This window comes from Juglans microcarpa x Juglans regia, chromosome 6D, assembly GCF_004785595.1.
Source record: "Juglans microcarpa x Juglans regia isolate MS1-56 chromosome 6D, Jm3101_v1.0, whole genome shotgun sequence".
NCBI classification, from domain to species: Eukaryota; Viridiplantae; Streptophyta; class Magnoliopsida; order Fagales; family Juglandaceae; genus Juglans; species Juglans microcarpa x Juglans regia.
The window spans coordinates 24,405,094-24,422,074 of NC_054604.1; the positions used below are offsets into that span (position 1 = coordinate 24,405,094).

The 16,981-nt window shown below is 37.2% G+C and overlaps 1 protein-coding gene across 1 annotated transcript; it reads right to left on the minus strand.

The window, feature by feature from the left end:
- Nucleotides 1-12,072: 12,072 nt before the first annotated feature.
- LOC121234050 (AT-hook motif nuclear-localized protein 23) lies at nucleotides 12,073-13,690 on the minus strand. Its single transcript, XM_041129856.1, has one exon. It carries the CDS (start codon nucleotides 13,295-13,297, stop codon nucleotides 12,419-12,421), a length of 879 nt encoding a protein of 292 aa, XP_040985790.1. The 5' UTR covers nucleotides 13,298-13,690; the 3' UTR covers nucleotides 12,073-12,418.
- Nucleotides 13,691-16,981: the final 3,291 nt, after the last annotated feature.

The following is a 16,981-nucleotide window of genomic DNA, read 5'->3' on the forward strand; positions in this document are numbered from 1 at the left end:
CAACAATATCGGGCTTTAGAGTTCCTATTAACTTCTTCAAACGTCTTTTAGAGGTACCTATACCTCTAATATTAATTGAAAAAATTGAGCCAATCATAAAGATAATTTAGTGGCTCGGGTGTGAACCCAAGAAGAGCTCCTCACTTTTTCAAACTGTTTCTTGTTATATTTCCTCTTAGCGACATCAGCCTCAGCATCTGTAAAGTAATCTTTTTCCTGAGGGAGGACTTCTGAAATTAACTCAGGTTCTGGTTCCGACACCGAATCCCTTCTAGGAGTAGCTCATCTACATTCAGTAAAGCTTTTTCAACTTGCACCATTGTATCCTACTGTAAAACCCCTATAGCCTCTCCCACGGTCTCTGTTTCAGTTGCAATCACCCCAGAGAATTTATGAGCATCATTAATCAAGTCATTAGAAACCATAGAAGCCATATATTGGTCTTGCAGAGTCATTTCACCATCCTGAGTAATTTCCAAGTTAGTATCCACAACCAACTGTTTTTCTGATTGATCATTGACGGACCCCCTATTTCTAGCAGCTTCTCATGAGTTTCTTGCTGCTCCACGACAGGTAGTTCTTCTTCCACCAGTTGTTTTGTTTATCCTCTGTAGATTCTCCCAAAGCAGGGCCCTTTTTCCAAACCCATATTTTTTCCCCAATCACCGTCTTAAGAGCTTGACATGTCTGAGAATTGAGCCCCTACACCTTGCACCTACAACAGAACGCTAGAAGCGTTTCGTAGATTACTTCTTGCTTATGGCTCGATGTCTGTTTAGGAGGCCCAATCCAGAAATAAGGAAGAGGCTCTTTAAAGGCATCCATGACCACACATAAACGTGCTCCATCAGTCCAAGTAACACACTAGGTTGGGTTATCATGCCATATAAAATTTCCAATTGGAGCACTAAGTATGGTAGAAGTTAGGAGGCAAACCTGGCAGCACAATCCATACCGGGACCAATTATGGTTATTCTTTTTCACTAAATTCAGGCGTCCAATGGAAAGCATGATAGTCAACACCATCGATATCGCAGACTTCACGCGACAGGGCTTTCAGAAAATCCTCCTCAAAGGATATAAGGATGAATTCATTTGGAGGACGCCTCATTGCAGAGACAACTGATGTTTCTTCTAGCCCCCATCTACAACGAATGAATGCCCGAATGGCGTCCAGAGAAGGATGTTGTCTAAGGAATTTCAAAACTATTGAAAACTTGAATGGTTCCGCTGATCTTGGAATTTCTTCCTTGGAAAACTCGAAGTAGACTTCTCCATCAATGGTTTTAGGCACACGGAACAGAACAGACATCTCAGGGAGAGGTTGAGGCACTGTAGAGACGAGGTCCATGAACTAGCGACCTGCGTTGGCTGCCATGAAGCCTTACCTGAAAACTCTTATGCGTCAACAAAAGAGAAAAACCCTAACAGAGCTCAAACAACAAGAATAGTTTCAAAAAACTTAATTACATCAAAGCAAATGAAAATAAAAAATCTCATCACTTGTAGCAATTGAATTTGGTCCTAAATCTTAATATCTTGTAGTAGTACTTATAGATTAGGACTTGTCCAAAATGATCGATCAGTTTCTTCATACAAAAGCACACATATGAGTCCCAAAATAAATACAAAAACTACCAATAGATTTTCTATCATCCGGGCAACCAGCCCAATCAGGATTAGAGAAAGTAGTGAGTGCAAGAAGAGAAAAGGAGGAGAAATGTATTCCAAAATTGGTGGTGAGACGGAGATAACGGAGAATCCACTTGACAGCTTGCCAATGAGGAAAACATGGACAATGCATGAATTGACACACTTTATTGACAGCAAATAAAATATATGGTCGAGTAAAGGCAAGATATTGAAGACTTTCAACAATACTACGATAGAGTTGAGGATCTTCAAAGGAATTGTTGTCAGTAAGTTTGACTGAGGCAAACATGGGGGTGGACACTAGTTTTGATTGTTGCATGTTAGTATGGGATAACAAATCATAGATATATCGTGTTTGGGACATGAATAAACTAGTGGTAGTTCGAAGCACTTCAATTCCTAAAAAATAATGCAGAGCACCAAGATCTTTAACAAGGAAGGATGATCTAAGAGCATTAATAAAATCAGTAATGAGAGCCAAATGAGAGCCAGTCACAACAATATCATCCACATAAATTAAAACAAAAACCAAGGCACTGGGAGTAGAAAAAATAAAAAGTGATAAATTAGAGTTGGAACCTTGAAACCCTAGTGCTAACAACTTAGTACTCAGCTTAGAAAACCAAGCCCTAGGAACTTGTTTCAGACCATAAATAAACTTGCACAATTTACAAATGTGAGTAGGGAAGTCAGAATTTACAAACCCAGTGGGTTATTGCATGTAGACATCCTCTTCCAGGTCCAATGTGTAGGAAGGCATTTTGAATGTCGAGTTGGTAAAGGGGCCATTGATTTTGCACTACAATGGAAATGAGGAGGCGGATGGTGGCTGGTTTCACAACAGGACTAAATATCTCTGTGTAATCGAGTCCGGCTTTCTAATGAAAACCCTTGGCAACAAGGAGAGCCTTGCAGCGCTCAAGGGACCCATCAATGTGTCATTTCATCTTAAAGACCTATTTGGATCCGAAGACATTGAGATCACAAGTGTTGTTCTAGAGAAGGGCCTGAAACTCAATATTCATGGTAGTGCGCCATTCCTGGAATTTGGAGACTTCGGTATAGGAGGAGGGTTCCTTAGGAACCGAAGATGGCGCCGAGAGAGTGAGGGAGATGGATGGTTTGGGGGGAAGCCATGGAATAGTTCCATTGAAACGTTGGAGAGGTCAGTGAATAAGTGATTTCAATCAGGTTATCATTGGATGATATGCCACAGGCCCAGAAAAGGGAGGTGAGGGAGAGACAGTGGATGATTGGGAAGGAGATGGCGCAGTGGGTGAGGAATTAAGGTTATGCTGTGGAGAGGAGGACTCGGGTAACTGAGAAGAGGAAGGAGGCTGGAGTGGGCCTAACGGAGATATGGGGATGGGATGCTCGATGGGCTCAAGCGTTGAGGAGATAGGCCCAGCAGAAATAACAGAGACAGGGAGATCAGGAGACCAAGTAAATGAGTGAAGTAAGCCCAGCGATGGTGATGAACTGTACAGAGTCATGAAAGGAAAATGGGCCTCATTAAATCGAACATCCTGAGAAATACAGGTCCATCCAGTAGGTATGTGTAAACAATTATATCCTTTATGATCATGAGTATATCCCATGAAGAAACACAATTGGGAATGAAAATCCATTTTATGACAATTAAATGGTCGTAGATTAGGCCAACATGCCGAGCCAAAAATACACAAAGATGAGTAATTGGGGATGATGACCGAAAATGACTCAAAATGTTGAAATGTTTTGGAGAATTGGTGTGGGCATTCGATTTATGAGAAAAGCAACAATTTGGAAAGCCTCAGTCCAATATTTGGCAGGAACAGAGGCATGAGATAAAAGAGACAGCCCGGTTTCAACTATCTGGCAATGGCGTCTTTTGACACTGCCATTTTGAACATGTGAGTAAGAACAAGTGATACGATGAGTGATGCCAAAAGATTTTAAGTATGGAGGATAGGGAGCAAAATTCACCACCCCATTGAGTTTGAATAGAGATGATATTTGAAGAAAAAGTGTTACTAACATAACGTAAAAAAAGGGAAAAAAAATGGATACATCAGATTTTGCATGAAGTGGGAAAAACCAAATATAATTTGTGAAATCATCTACAATAGAAAGATAAAATCTATGACTAGAGGAGGACAACATAAGCGTCGGTCCCCAGACATCAAGAAACAATAAGGAAAGGCTTTAGTTGATTGAGAAGACGAAGGTGGCTGAGGAAGGGTATGTGACTTGGCTTGAGGACAAGGTGAGCATGGAGTGAGCGCAATATTGGTTGTAAGAGGGAGCTAAAAATGATGGGTGGTGAATGAAGTGATTTGTGGAGAGGGGTGCCCAAGATGAGAGTGCCAAATTTTTGAAGAGGTATGTTCACCAATAAAAGCAGCAGCCGAGGAGGAAGAGGTAAACTCAGCATCGGTGGGAAGCTCATAGAGGCCATTCCTAACGGGTCCCTGGAGGAGCACCTTCTGAGTGTGTAGATCCTTCACAAGAAAACCATAAGAGAGAAATTCAAATTAAATAGAATTATCTAAGCAAAACTGATGAACAGATAAAAGATTGCGAGTAATTTGAGGAACATGTAAAAGTTAGCAAAGAAGAAAATTGACATTGGCTGAAGTTGGGCAGTGCTAGTGTTTGAGATAGGAAGGGAAGAGTCATCTCCAATGCTGACATGGTTCGTGCCATGATAGGGAGAAGATTCTAAATTGAAATTAGAGAAATCTGCTGTGAAGTGATTTCTAGCTGTTTTGTCAGGGAACAAGGAATTGTGATTAGTAGTGGAGGGTGGGAGGGTTGTGTAGTGAGCAGTAAGAGAGGATGGTGGAAATGCTTGGTAAGATTGATTAAAACAGTGATAACAAGATAACACGATATGACCAGTTTTGTGACAGACTTGGCACATGGGTTTAGTAGTAGACCGATGAGAGAAGAATTGGAACTTGTGTCAGGGACACAACTAGTGCCACGACCATGGATTCTATTTGAGGATGGGAAATTAGATCTGGTGATTGTCGTATGAGCTTGAAGGGGATTGCCTAAAAGGAGAGAATCGGTCTAGTGGGCTAGTCTAGATTCATGGTTAAGCAAATAACCATAAACTTGAGAAGAGGATAGAGGATTGGGTCAAGTGGAAATGGAGGTGACAAGAGACTCATAGTTGGTTCCTAAACCAGCAAGGAGGTAAGTAATAAACTCGAAGGGGGAGAGAAGTTGGCCAGCTGCAACGAGAGTGGCAGCTAAGGTCTTTGCTCAATGGAAGTATTGTTTAATATTCTTGGAACCTTTCTTTAGGGTGGCAAGTTGAAACTGTGTTTGCATGATGTGGGCTGAGGTTTGAGCTGAGAACATGCTATGAAGGGTGGACCAAACTTCCCATGAGGTACTACAATCAAGAACTTGAGAGAGAACAATATCGGTAAGGGAAGTGTTGATAGCAGAGATGATTAATTGGTCTTGCAGAATCCATTTTGTGTAATTTGGGTTAGGTTGGCCATCAATGGAGGAAGGGGGAGTGGAGATAGAACCATCAACATAGCCAAATAACTGATGACCTTTGAAAAATGGGAAGATTTGAGCTTTGCATAATAGATAATTGTCAATGGAGAGTTTCTGAGTGATGAAATGAGTGGTAGAGTTGATGACTGTGGGATTTACAGTGGGGTTGGTCTTTTCGGGTTCCATGGTTTTGTAGGAAGGAAGAAGAAGGTGGACGTTAGTCCTCTAATGCTCTGGTGCCATAAAGAGATCACCAAGTGTTCTACGAAAAGCCACACAAAGAGTATTTCATTCAAAACAATTTTTACAGATTTTGGTATTCATCCTCTTTACATCAAATGTTCAATATCACACAGATATTTATAGACTACTCAGACTATATAATTCTATTACAAACAAATCCTTCTAGAATCATATAGTGCATTTTGTTATGTGACGTGGCTGGAGCCTTGACTAGCTGTGCTTGAGGCGGAATTTTGCCAGAGTCTGTTTGTGAGCTGTGCGCTTCCTCTGCTGGAGCAGTTTTGAAATATGCCTTACTAATCTTGGTTCTAGTTTTGTCTAACGGTACATTCAGGTCGTTCTTAGTTTGGGCTTGGAGTTAGATTTTGATCAGAGACGATCACTGATTATGAGTTTGGAGCTATGGGTTTGCTCCGCTTGCTTGATTGGAATTGAAACACATTCTGTATGTATATATGTGTGATTCCCAAGGAACATGGTCATGAAACTTGGATCTTAGAAATCGAATTGATCACATGGGAATTTATAATATTAAATGTAATATTTGGGTATCTTAGGGGATTTAACATCGGCTACATGATTTCTTTATCATCAATATCAATTCATATGTGGCTCTGTATGGACTAGAAACAGTCTCTGATATATAATTTTTCTCTACTGACTCTAGAATATTGGCCCAACTCTAGCTAGCTCCTCATGTTATATTAATTACTTAAACTGGTTTTTAAAAAACAAGGATCATGAAGTAAATGAAGAATATTGGCATCAGTTGGGTTTTGAAGATCGACGGTAAACGAGCACAGTGGTCTGGCACATGTGATGGCCTGGTGATAGAAGGAACATTTTTCTGGTGGTATTAAAAGAAAAAAGAATAAAAATGGCGGCGCCAGTAAGTTAATCGGTCATGATGACCAAACTGCAATAATAGATATGAAAGGCTAAAAGTGGCAGCAAAATGGTTCAAAACACATCAAAAGCAAGTTCTCCAATATCCTTCAGTAAAAAAATGCAGTAAAGTTCCAACAACTGGACTCTCTTATCGGCATTGTCATTCGGAGGCTAAAGGCACCACATTTTTTGCACAGCAGTTTCCAAAGGAAAACCGTCAAGCCAGGTTCCAGCAAAATAGAGAGGTACAGAAAAAAGAAGCTGGATTTGAGTTTCCGGGCAGATTTGGTTCAAAATCCCCCCCTTGCGCCCTCAAATCAGGCCCATGTTTGAGTCTCAAGTACTCAATATTAGATATGTCATTCGAGCAGAGCTTCACCACCAATCAGGTCTAATTATGTATGAAAAGCCCTTATACTTCCGTATTATTATTATTATTTGTTTGTTAAGAATTGAGTCATAGTTCGAGACAGGGCTGTTCTGATGGCAAAACAAAGGCAGGTCATGGAGACTGGGAAATTGGCATATTTAATTAATGATATATTCTCTGTTAAACCTCCATTTTCTTTTGAGACCTGAAATATGTTTCTGGGTGTGAATAGTAACTACAACCAGCCATCTTTAATCTTACAGTGCAGAAGACTAGGAAACATATGTAACATATTTCCTTTTTGGGTAAGTAATAAATTCGTTAAACCAATGAGAAAACTTCTTTCCAAGTTACACATGCAATCCCCAACAAGCAGCATTAATGTATAGCTAGACAAGCCAATTATACTCACATTGCAATAACAGGTAAGACCAACTAACACAACACATGGCACTAGCCAATTATAAGAATAATGCAAACCAATTGCGCATAACAGCTATATCAGCAAGAAAAATTGTGCATATGGTCTGGCATGTAGCATGACTGTGGGAATAATTAGTGGATAGGCTGAGGACAGCAAAACCAGATGGAGCTTTGGGGGTTGCTATTATAGCAGCAAACTAGCAGCATAAGACAGAAATGACATTAATTAAGAGCAATATGTAGCCAGCATATAGAAAGGACATTAACATGAGCAATTGTAGCCAAAGAGCAAGCCTGGCCAATTTCCAAACAGGAAATCGTGGACAGCAAACCTGGTGGAGCATTGGTTGCCACTTTAGCAGCAAAAACAGCAGCGCAATTGGACAACAGCAAAATAGCGCAGCAAGACAAAAGCAAACCAGCACAGCATAACAGCATCACAATTGGACAGCAAAACCAGTAGAGTTTAGACAGCTAGCGAATATATAGTGGCATCTTCATCAGGGACAAGAAGTGTATGCAAGTATAAAGAGGTCAAGCACAATTAGTAGCACGAACATTGTAATGATCACCATGTATCTTAAGATCTTCGGGAAAGCAAGATTAACTGCAGGCATAGTATTGACATGGGAACAAAAGGATACTACCAAGATATAGAATTGCTCGTGCGCGCGATTACATCCCCACCATATCAATGTTCTTGGGATGAACATTATACATAGCCTTCGATCAGAAACTTAAGTTCGACTTTATTGACTACTCTGACCTTGGGTTTCAGTGCTGTACGTATTTCTCCACCCTGATCTATATTACCTCCAAGTTCATCAGAAAATGACGCAACTCAATTCATCACGTACAGGTTTCTTTGCCTCTAATTTACATATCCGCATGAACTTTCTTTAAATTCTTAATTACTTCGATTTGTTTGTTTTTGACTTCATGGTCTACATGACAATATGATTACTGCATACCTTTCAATCGATCGATATTCATCATGATGACGTATTTTGCATCTTATAAGTGCTGTTTATAACATCTAGGACAACATGATCATTTCTTAATACATCCATCTTGAAATCATAAATATTCATTCTGTGTCTAGGATGCATGATTAAAAAACTATATAGTTTGACGCTCGCCATCATGATTTGAATCTCTTGAATACTATCTTGCGTATGCATTTAAAATCAAGCATACTTATATGAAATCACTATTTATAAAACAAAACTGCCCCATGAGAGAAGTATTAAAACTGATCCGTAGTACTTTTTCATCATTATTGTCTCCTCCTTAGCGGTCACATTACACAATTTAACCTAGAAAAGTCCCCACAAATGTGGTTACACTTGATTACTGTTGACTGGAAGCTTACATTAAAATACCATAATACTATGATTTCTGCTGGTACTGGAAATATAAAATTCAGCTGCTCTTGATCATTCCTTAAACAGCCGACAGCTTATAATTTAAATTGTCTATATATATATATATATATAGACACGTACAATGAATTTGATACAATATTTCTCGTGTGATCTGTTCAGCTAATTAAATTTTTTGACTCATTTGATCTGTTGGTTAAAGAATGATTCCACCACACATGAGCTTGCACTGCTTTGAGTTTTGGTAATTAGCTAAGATCTTAATTTAACTATTCCCGGCCAAGTCCTCATATTTTAAGTGCTTTCAAATCTCTCACAAGCCATTTTTTCTTCTTCTTCTTCTTGATCTTCTTCCTCTTCTTCTCTTCATCTATCGTCTTCTTTTTCTTATACGCGGGCGCCCTCCTGATCTCTTGAGTAAGTTGGAACCATTCCGTTTATTCATGATGATGAAAATCGAACAGGCAATTACGGGAAGACTAGGGGATCAAAATAAGGCTTGCCTTTCCCCATCAACAACTAGCAGAATTTCTATCATTTCGTATATGTTATTTTTACATATTTTCTCAAAAGAGATGAATAATTTCTGTATTCTTCTATGAAAACGGGTTACGTACCTTGTTTTCAGGTTTCTGGGAAATAACACGTACCACGTTGAGTAGTTGTCCACTCATCATGTTGTCCAATGAGTACATATATACTCCATTCAAGTGTATCCGATTTACAAGTAAATCTAAAGTTCTTATATATATCCCCAACTAGAGTAAAGTAGCAGGCCGCCTTCATATATATATATATATATATATATATATATATATATATAATTACTTTCTTATGTCTATTGGATGCAATTAATTAGAAATAAATTGCTCGCTCTCCAAAGGGCGCTACTACTACTTTAAAGAAACGATTGACCATTCCTAGACCTGCTCCAAAAAAAGATCCCTTGAATTGATCAGTTTTGACTCCAAATGATCTAGAGCTATTATAACTGGATTTTATTCTCCACATGGATCTTGGATCAACAAAAACATTGCTACGAGACCTAACCGGCAGGAAAAGTAGTTCATGATTAGTTAAGACTAATGTTTCAAGACATTAATTATCTTAAAAAATTCCAATAATTGTATAAACATACTGATCCTCATTGGATAAAAAAAATAGGAAGAAAAAAAAAAGAATTCCTTGAGAGATCGAATCAGCACATTAATTAAGTTAATTGTAGCATGATTAATTTGTTTTTCTTTCGATCCATGTACAGTAGTTGCAGCTGAGCTACGCTTCACGTGGAGTTCCATCTATATACTTTAATAGAGTATATATGAGTTAGTACTGCACTTAAGTCCTGAATGTTGTCTAGCTAGAAGAAATATTTATAGAAATTCTGACAAATTAGTACGAGTTCTTCACACCCTCTAGCTCGCATGTCCTTCAATCTTCATCCTCTTTCGGATCGAGTACGATAATGTCATATGTATAAATACTTCCTTTCACATTCATGCAAGACAGTCGGCATCATTCACATTTGCAACCTATGTAATTAGGTTACCCTGAAAATTCCCGAGAAATGTAAGCATATTCCTTAACTAAAGTGCGTTAAGGAATCAAATGCAATTGTCCAAAGACAAGACCCACGAGAATTTGTTGCATCAATGGCACCTCGCATAATCGTTTTGAGTGGAGAATAATTAAAGTCATTTGACAGGACTGGAGTTTTACAATATTTAAGTGATCTGCCGCAAACCTATATGCCTAGGAAATTGTTGATCATGGTTTACCATGTCTCTTAGCAGAGGACGGAGGCAATGCCTTTTCCCTAAGATTAATGAGTGTCTCCCTATAATTCGAGGAGCATGCTACTCATCATCTTAATTCTCATCATTCCATGATGTGGTATTAGATAATTGGAGACTATTTATTATATTTTACTTGTGAACCTATCATCTAATACAACATCGTGGGATGATGAGAGGATGATGAAAAAATGGATGATGAATTGATCTTTTCTAATTCGAGTACCCCAGACTTCCAATAAACTTGACTTATATGGTTACAAAGAACAAGAAGCTAATTCATAAGTAGTAGCTGCAGAACATTAAATTTTTCTAATTATTACCTTTTAATTTGAAAGATTGAATTGTGTGTGTAATGGCATATATAGACGGAGTGGTGGGGGAAGAAAAGGCCTTTCATATTTCATCGAATATATTAATTGAAGCACTTATTAATTAATTTAATTTCCCAAGATAAGCATATAATAAATAAAACAGAAAATTTTTAATAGGGAAGTTGTTTTCCAAATATCAAATAGATCTTAACTTGATGGTTATTAAATAAGCCATACCGCGTAGAACTTAAAATATTCTCACACAGATAAGGGTTATAGATATAATTATAATATCGGAAGAATATTTCAGCACGAGAAAAATGCCTCTGGACTTAATCTCTTTTAAGACCAGTCAAGATCTGTTGTTGGTAATGAAATTTATATAATATATATATATATATATATATATATATTTCAAAATGTATCGATTCTCACTTCTTGTTTTTTACTTCGATCTCAGTTATGGATATAAGTTGGCTAAGTAGTCATGCCTCCTCAACAGAAGCACGGAGGCTGTTCAAAACTTGTAAAAGGCATCGAACCCAGCTTGCAGTGTCTGCACTCTGCAGGCTGTTTCAACCACAAATAGTGTCTAAATGTTGTATTCATCGAAGTTTTAGAGTCCGAGGAGATCACCATGTACAAAACCAAGGCTCCAAAGGCTAGCTAATTTCTGAGTACTAGTTTGCTCCGATTTGGAAAAATGGATCGTGCTGGAGACATACGTATGGTTAAGTGAACAAAAGTGGATCTTCATTCGAGTATGCTAGCTATAATGCCTCTTGATTTAAACACAACCCAAACCAGGTACTTGAGAAAGAACTCCAAATACCTTTCATCTCCGAAAGATCATTTGATGGAGTGGATAATGCATGCATAATATATAATCATGCACTAGTTACCAAGCAGACTTTATTTATGTTTGAGAGAAGAGTACTTTTATCACTAGAAACTCGCCAAAAGACATGTCGCCCAGATGTTGAAGATTATTTTTATATTTTCAAGAGGTATGGTTGTGAAGGGAGATTTTGAATTCAGTAGAAAACTAAAAGGAGCTCATTCCCAGAAGGAGTAGATAAGGAAAGTCAGGTTGAACGCTAATATAGCTTAATTCTGTTGGTTTGACAGGTTTGACACCAACACGAAGTCCATCCAACTAGGAGAATCCTAGGGAGCATTGGAAAAACCCTTGTTCTTTTGCACTGTTTTATTTATTATTTTCTGAAAACAATGCAAAGAACATAATCCCATGTTCCCAAATCCTATAAGATGTAATGAAACATTTTCACAAATTGATTATGAGGGAAAAAATAAAATATATATATATATATATATATGTATGTATGTATATATATGGACGTAAACAAAGGTAAAATATTATAGTTGATCCTAAAAATAGAAAACCTAGTCCATATCAAAAAAAGGGGAAGACAGGGAGAAACCTAGCCGATCTGTTCCTAACAGTTAAGTTCAGTAACTGCCAGTTTCACATGGTGATAGACAAATTTTGTTAGAAAGCTGAATCATCAAACCATTTCAAATTAATAAGTAAAAGAGAGTTCCACCATCACAGAAGACTATTTCCAGATATCAACGAGACCAAAATCCAACGAGGAAGTGGCACTAGAAGAAGAAGAAGAAGAAGAAGAAAGCGTGGGTACAACATCGACAGAAAAGGAAGAAGATAAGGAAAAAGAAAAAAGAAACTTACCCACGTTGATGATAGTCCATGAATTTCCTGACCTTTAACCAGAAGTCTCTCTTATCCAATGCAAAAAACCTCCAGAAAAGCTCTTAAATTCCCATATCAAGGCCGAAAGATCGCATTATGCGAACACCCAGAACTCCATTAATGCCTCAGAACGGATTACGGCCGGATGAGTTCCCCGCCCACCCATCAACTGGTAACTGAACATTCGATGGCATATTAAGCGGTAAATTCAAGAAAGGAAACCCCGCAGAAGGGTCCGGAAACGGATTGTTCCCCACACCTCCACCACCACCACCCGAACCCTGTGGAGCTGGCGGCTGTATTTGGAGCTGCTCCTCCTCATCCAGCGGCAACCTCTCGTACGCAACATTAGTAAACGACGCTGCGATGACGATGACTGGCCCCGCGGCGGTCAACTCCCCCACCACGCTTCCTCCCACTACCTGCCCCTGCCCACCGGCTAAGAATATGGTCAGGCTAGTTGCGCCAGGTGGAGCCGGCGGTGGAAGGAAAGATCCCGAGAGGGATAGAATCTCGAACCTCCCATGAAGCGTGACTATGGCTCCTGCCGCTGCCGGCTGCCTGAGGCTGACATTGGTTACAGTCCCGCTGCCACTTAGAATACAGATCCCGCGCTGTCGACGGCGCGCATAGGTGGCCACACACTCGAACACATCGCAGCCAGTCCCCACCTCAAGAATATGGGCTCTGAGCGTGTTCGCGCTCTCTCGGGTAATTATGACCGGTGGTTTTGGCTTGTTCTTTGACCCTGGGGGTCGGCCTCGGGGGCGCCGAGCCACGATATCCCCAGGTCCAGCTATGTTGGCGGCCACCAGCTCGAGACCCTGATGGGGACCACCATCGTCCAGATGATCTCCGGAGTACTGTCCACCGCGGTTGTTGTCTTCCTCCGAATCAGGTTGTTGCTGTTGTTGATGATGTTGCTGTTGTATTTGGAGGTTGAAGTCCGGCCTGTGAAGCTGGTGAACGTAGCGAGAAGAAGGACCTAAATCCAAACCAGCCATAGGCACATCAAAGGGAAACAAAAGGAAAACAGAAAACAAGGAAAATATTAAAAATAAGAGAATTAAAAAACAAATGAAACTGTTGTTTTTTTAGCTTTTGTTTATTTTAAGGGAAGTGCGAAAATATTAAGAAAAAGAGAGTGCAGAGAAAAGAAATAGAAAGAAAAGGGAGACGGAGGAAAAGAGATATATAGAGAGCTCCGGAACTAAAAGCCTAGATTTGAAAGGATTTTTTTAAGAAAATTTAAAAAAGGAAGAAAACCAACGACAAAAGAAGAGCAAGATCGAGTGCAGAGAAAGAGAAGGGAGAGGAAGAAGGAAGATGAGAGAGCTATGGGGGGATGGTGAGGGGACAAAGACTCAAGACGCAGTCATTTCTCACACACGAAAAGTTTAAATATGGTATTAGTTGGGAAATTTTTTAATATAGCTTTCTTGTATTGAGAGAGGAGAAGGATCCGATGCAACTCTGAGTCGCATTTATGGTGAGTGAGTTCAACGCTATGTACTCTAACTATCCATCAGTTATTATTTATCATAATATATATCTATAATTTTTTTATAGAATATATGAGAGTATTTTTTTATAGTGTGAGATAGTACATGAGAAAGATGAGAAGAATTTTTCATTATTGTAGATTATAAGTTCGTAGGTCATTCCCATGAAACTAATGAATTAAATTGCTTATTCCATTTCTTTATTAAAAATTACTGATTTTTGCTACGAAATTCAACTTCCTTTTTGGTTCTGATCTCCTACAAGATGAAGAAACATTTTTCTACACAACATGAAACTTGAATCAAGGTTGTCATGCCATGGATAAGGATTTGCGTGCAACAATACTATATATAACTGACAATGTTATCTTTTGAAATAGTAAAGCAAAAAAAAAAAAAAAACAGTTACCTATGCAAAGTTTGACTCTCTTATAAAACTTCTCAGTGTTCTTATAAATTAAGAGAAGAAATTTATAAAGATTATTAATTTCAAGGTCATGATTGTTAAATGGAAAACTTTAACATAACATGTGTGTGGGATTGAAAACTTGGTTTTCTTTTTCCTTATTTTAAGCTCACTTTTACATGATATTTTTAGACAACTTTTATGCTCATACTACTCTTCAAGTAGAAAAATATAGGACTTCTAACTTCAATACATATATATATATATATGCACACACATGTGTGTGTTTTTTAGCTCTTTATAATATAATATGCCATAGTTTTCAAAATAATAAATGTTTTGATATATATAATAAAAGAAATTAATATGAATATATATGCAATTACTTTTAGGCCTCATTTGTTTTTATAGATGAAATAAGATGAGTTGAGATTAAAATTAAAAGTTGAATAAAATATTATTAGAATATTTTTTTTAATATTATTTTTATTTTAAAATTTGAAAATGTAGAATTGTTTATTTTATTTTATATGAAATTTAAAAAAATTATAATAATTAAATAAAATAAATTAAAATAAATTATAAAAATAAACGAGGCTTCAAATCCTATTGATTATGTAAACAAATTAAAAAAAAAAATAAAATAAGAGGTGAAGTAAAGTGGCGCGTGGGGAGATAGTATGGTCCAATGACATAAACATCCGAGGAAATGAACCCTAGAAGAAGGGGGAGTGTGTGGGTGGGGTTAGAGGATGAACATTGCTTGCAGGTCATGGTGGGGTTTGGACTTTGGAATTTCCTTGTGGGTTTAAAAGGAACCATGGTTAAAAGAGGGGACCAAGTTGACCAGGTTAGGGTTAAGTTGAAACGTGAGGAGGGGACAAAGTTTCTTTTTAAAAAATACACAAACGAGGAAGGAATGGGCAAGTGGGAGATGTTGGCTGCGGCGGATGGGTCCCATCTAACGTTGTCTTCTTCACCCACCCTGGACGGCCTTATTCTTCATCTTTGAGCTGCTCGAAGCCCGGCCCCCAACCTTTCGCCAATTGAATGGCTCTCTGCTGGGGTGTCTCGCGTCTCAACCTTGGTTTGTATACAGAGATTCTGATGGGATGTCATCTAATTTCATTTTATCTAATTTTATTTTAATATCTAAATATAATAAATATATATTTTTCAATTTTTAATTTTTAATTTTAAACAAAACATAAAAAATAATTTAAAATTTTCAAATCTTAAAATAAAAATAATGTTAAAAATTTATATTTTAATAATATTTTAACAATATAATATTTTTATTTAACTTTTTTTCTCTCCTTAATTTCCAAAATCTTATAAAAAATTTTAACTCAAACAATTTTACTATATTAATAAATCATCTCATTACTATTCATATATCATTCTAATTCATCTTATCTCAACTTACAATCTAAATCAGGCCTAAGACGTATGCTATGGTAGTATGTACCCCCTACATTAAGTCATTTTGATATTGAATCCAATATATAGCGGCCAAATACACTTTGCAATTCCAAGCTATACCCAATTTGGCATTTGCAATGTGTTTTTCTAATTATATTTTTAAATTACTAAAAAGCTGTATTGTAATTCAGTAGACTTTTATCTAGACTCGCTAGATCCTTGCTAGGTCCTCATGAGATGTTGCGTCTAGCCAAAACTTGTAAAACTTCCCTAGACTTTTTGGGAAACTATGATGTGCTTCCTTATCGAATGTCTTTGTTATTAATTCTTGTGAGAGAAAACTCTTTGCGCGCGAGACTATCATGTGCATCCTAACCAAATATTTTTCTCTCTAATTACGAACAGATCACCCCCAACATGATCTTTTGATCATTTTGTTAATGGATTGCAGAGTTTATATATATGTGTGCTATAGAGTTTAGCACAACAAACAAGTTTGTTCGTGGGAGAAACTATATATAGAAGAGGTGGAGCTTTGCAATTATTGCTTTGCAGAGAGGTGGAGCTTTGTAAGTCATTGATCGTGAGATTGCAAGTGAAGTTTAAAATAAAAAAAAAAAAAAAAGAAAAAATAAATTCAAATTCAGTGCTTAAAACTATTTGTAATAGTAACTTTTATATCAGTGGATGTATATATAGATCTTTTATCAACAAAAGCTTCATGTGTTCATTAGTACTTTTTATTTTTTTTTATTTTTTATTTTTTATTTCTAGGTTGCTTAAAAATATTGGTTTGTTTTAAATTGGTTATTATTTTACTATGTTTTGTTAAAAACAAAAAACAAAAAAACAAAAACAAAAGTCCCTATTCACCCTCAGTACTAGTGTGTTCAGAATTTGGTGATCGAATGAACTTTCAAACGGAAGTTAAAGACAATGCATTGGTTACAATTAGACAATTCTATCAGGAGTGTGACAATGCATATTAGAATGTAATTAATGGTACTACACATGAATTTATCCAAATGTAAGCTTTGCTTAATTCTTTTTAATGTTTATTAAATAGATTCTACCACTTATAATTAAGTTAATTCATGCGTTACTTAATACACCAAAATATTGTGAGACCTATTAAAATTAAAAAAAAAAACTTAAAATATCAAATCTTTTATTATATTATTACTAGCTGATTATGTGGGATTCTACATACTATACGTAGAAGAATTCTATATGATCATTAGTATGTAAGCTGGTATATACACGTTAACTAAAGAAACTAATTACAAATAGATTTTTTCTTCTTTAATTATATAATTTGTTATGCTTTGTACTCTAAGTGCAGACAAAGGTTGTTAAGA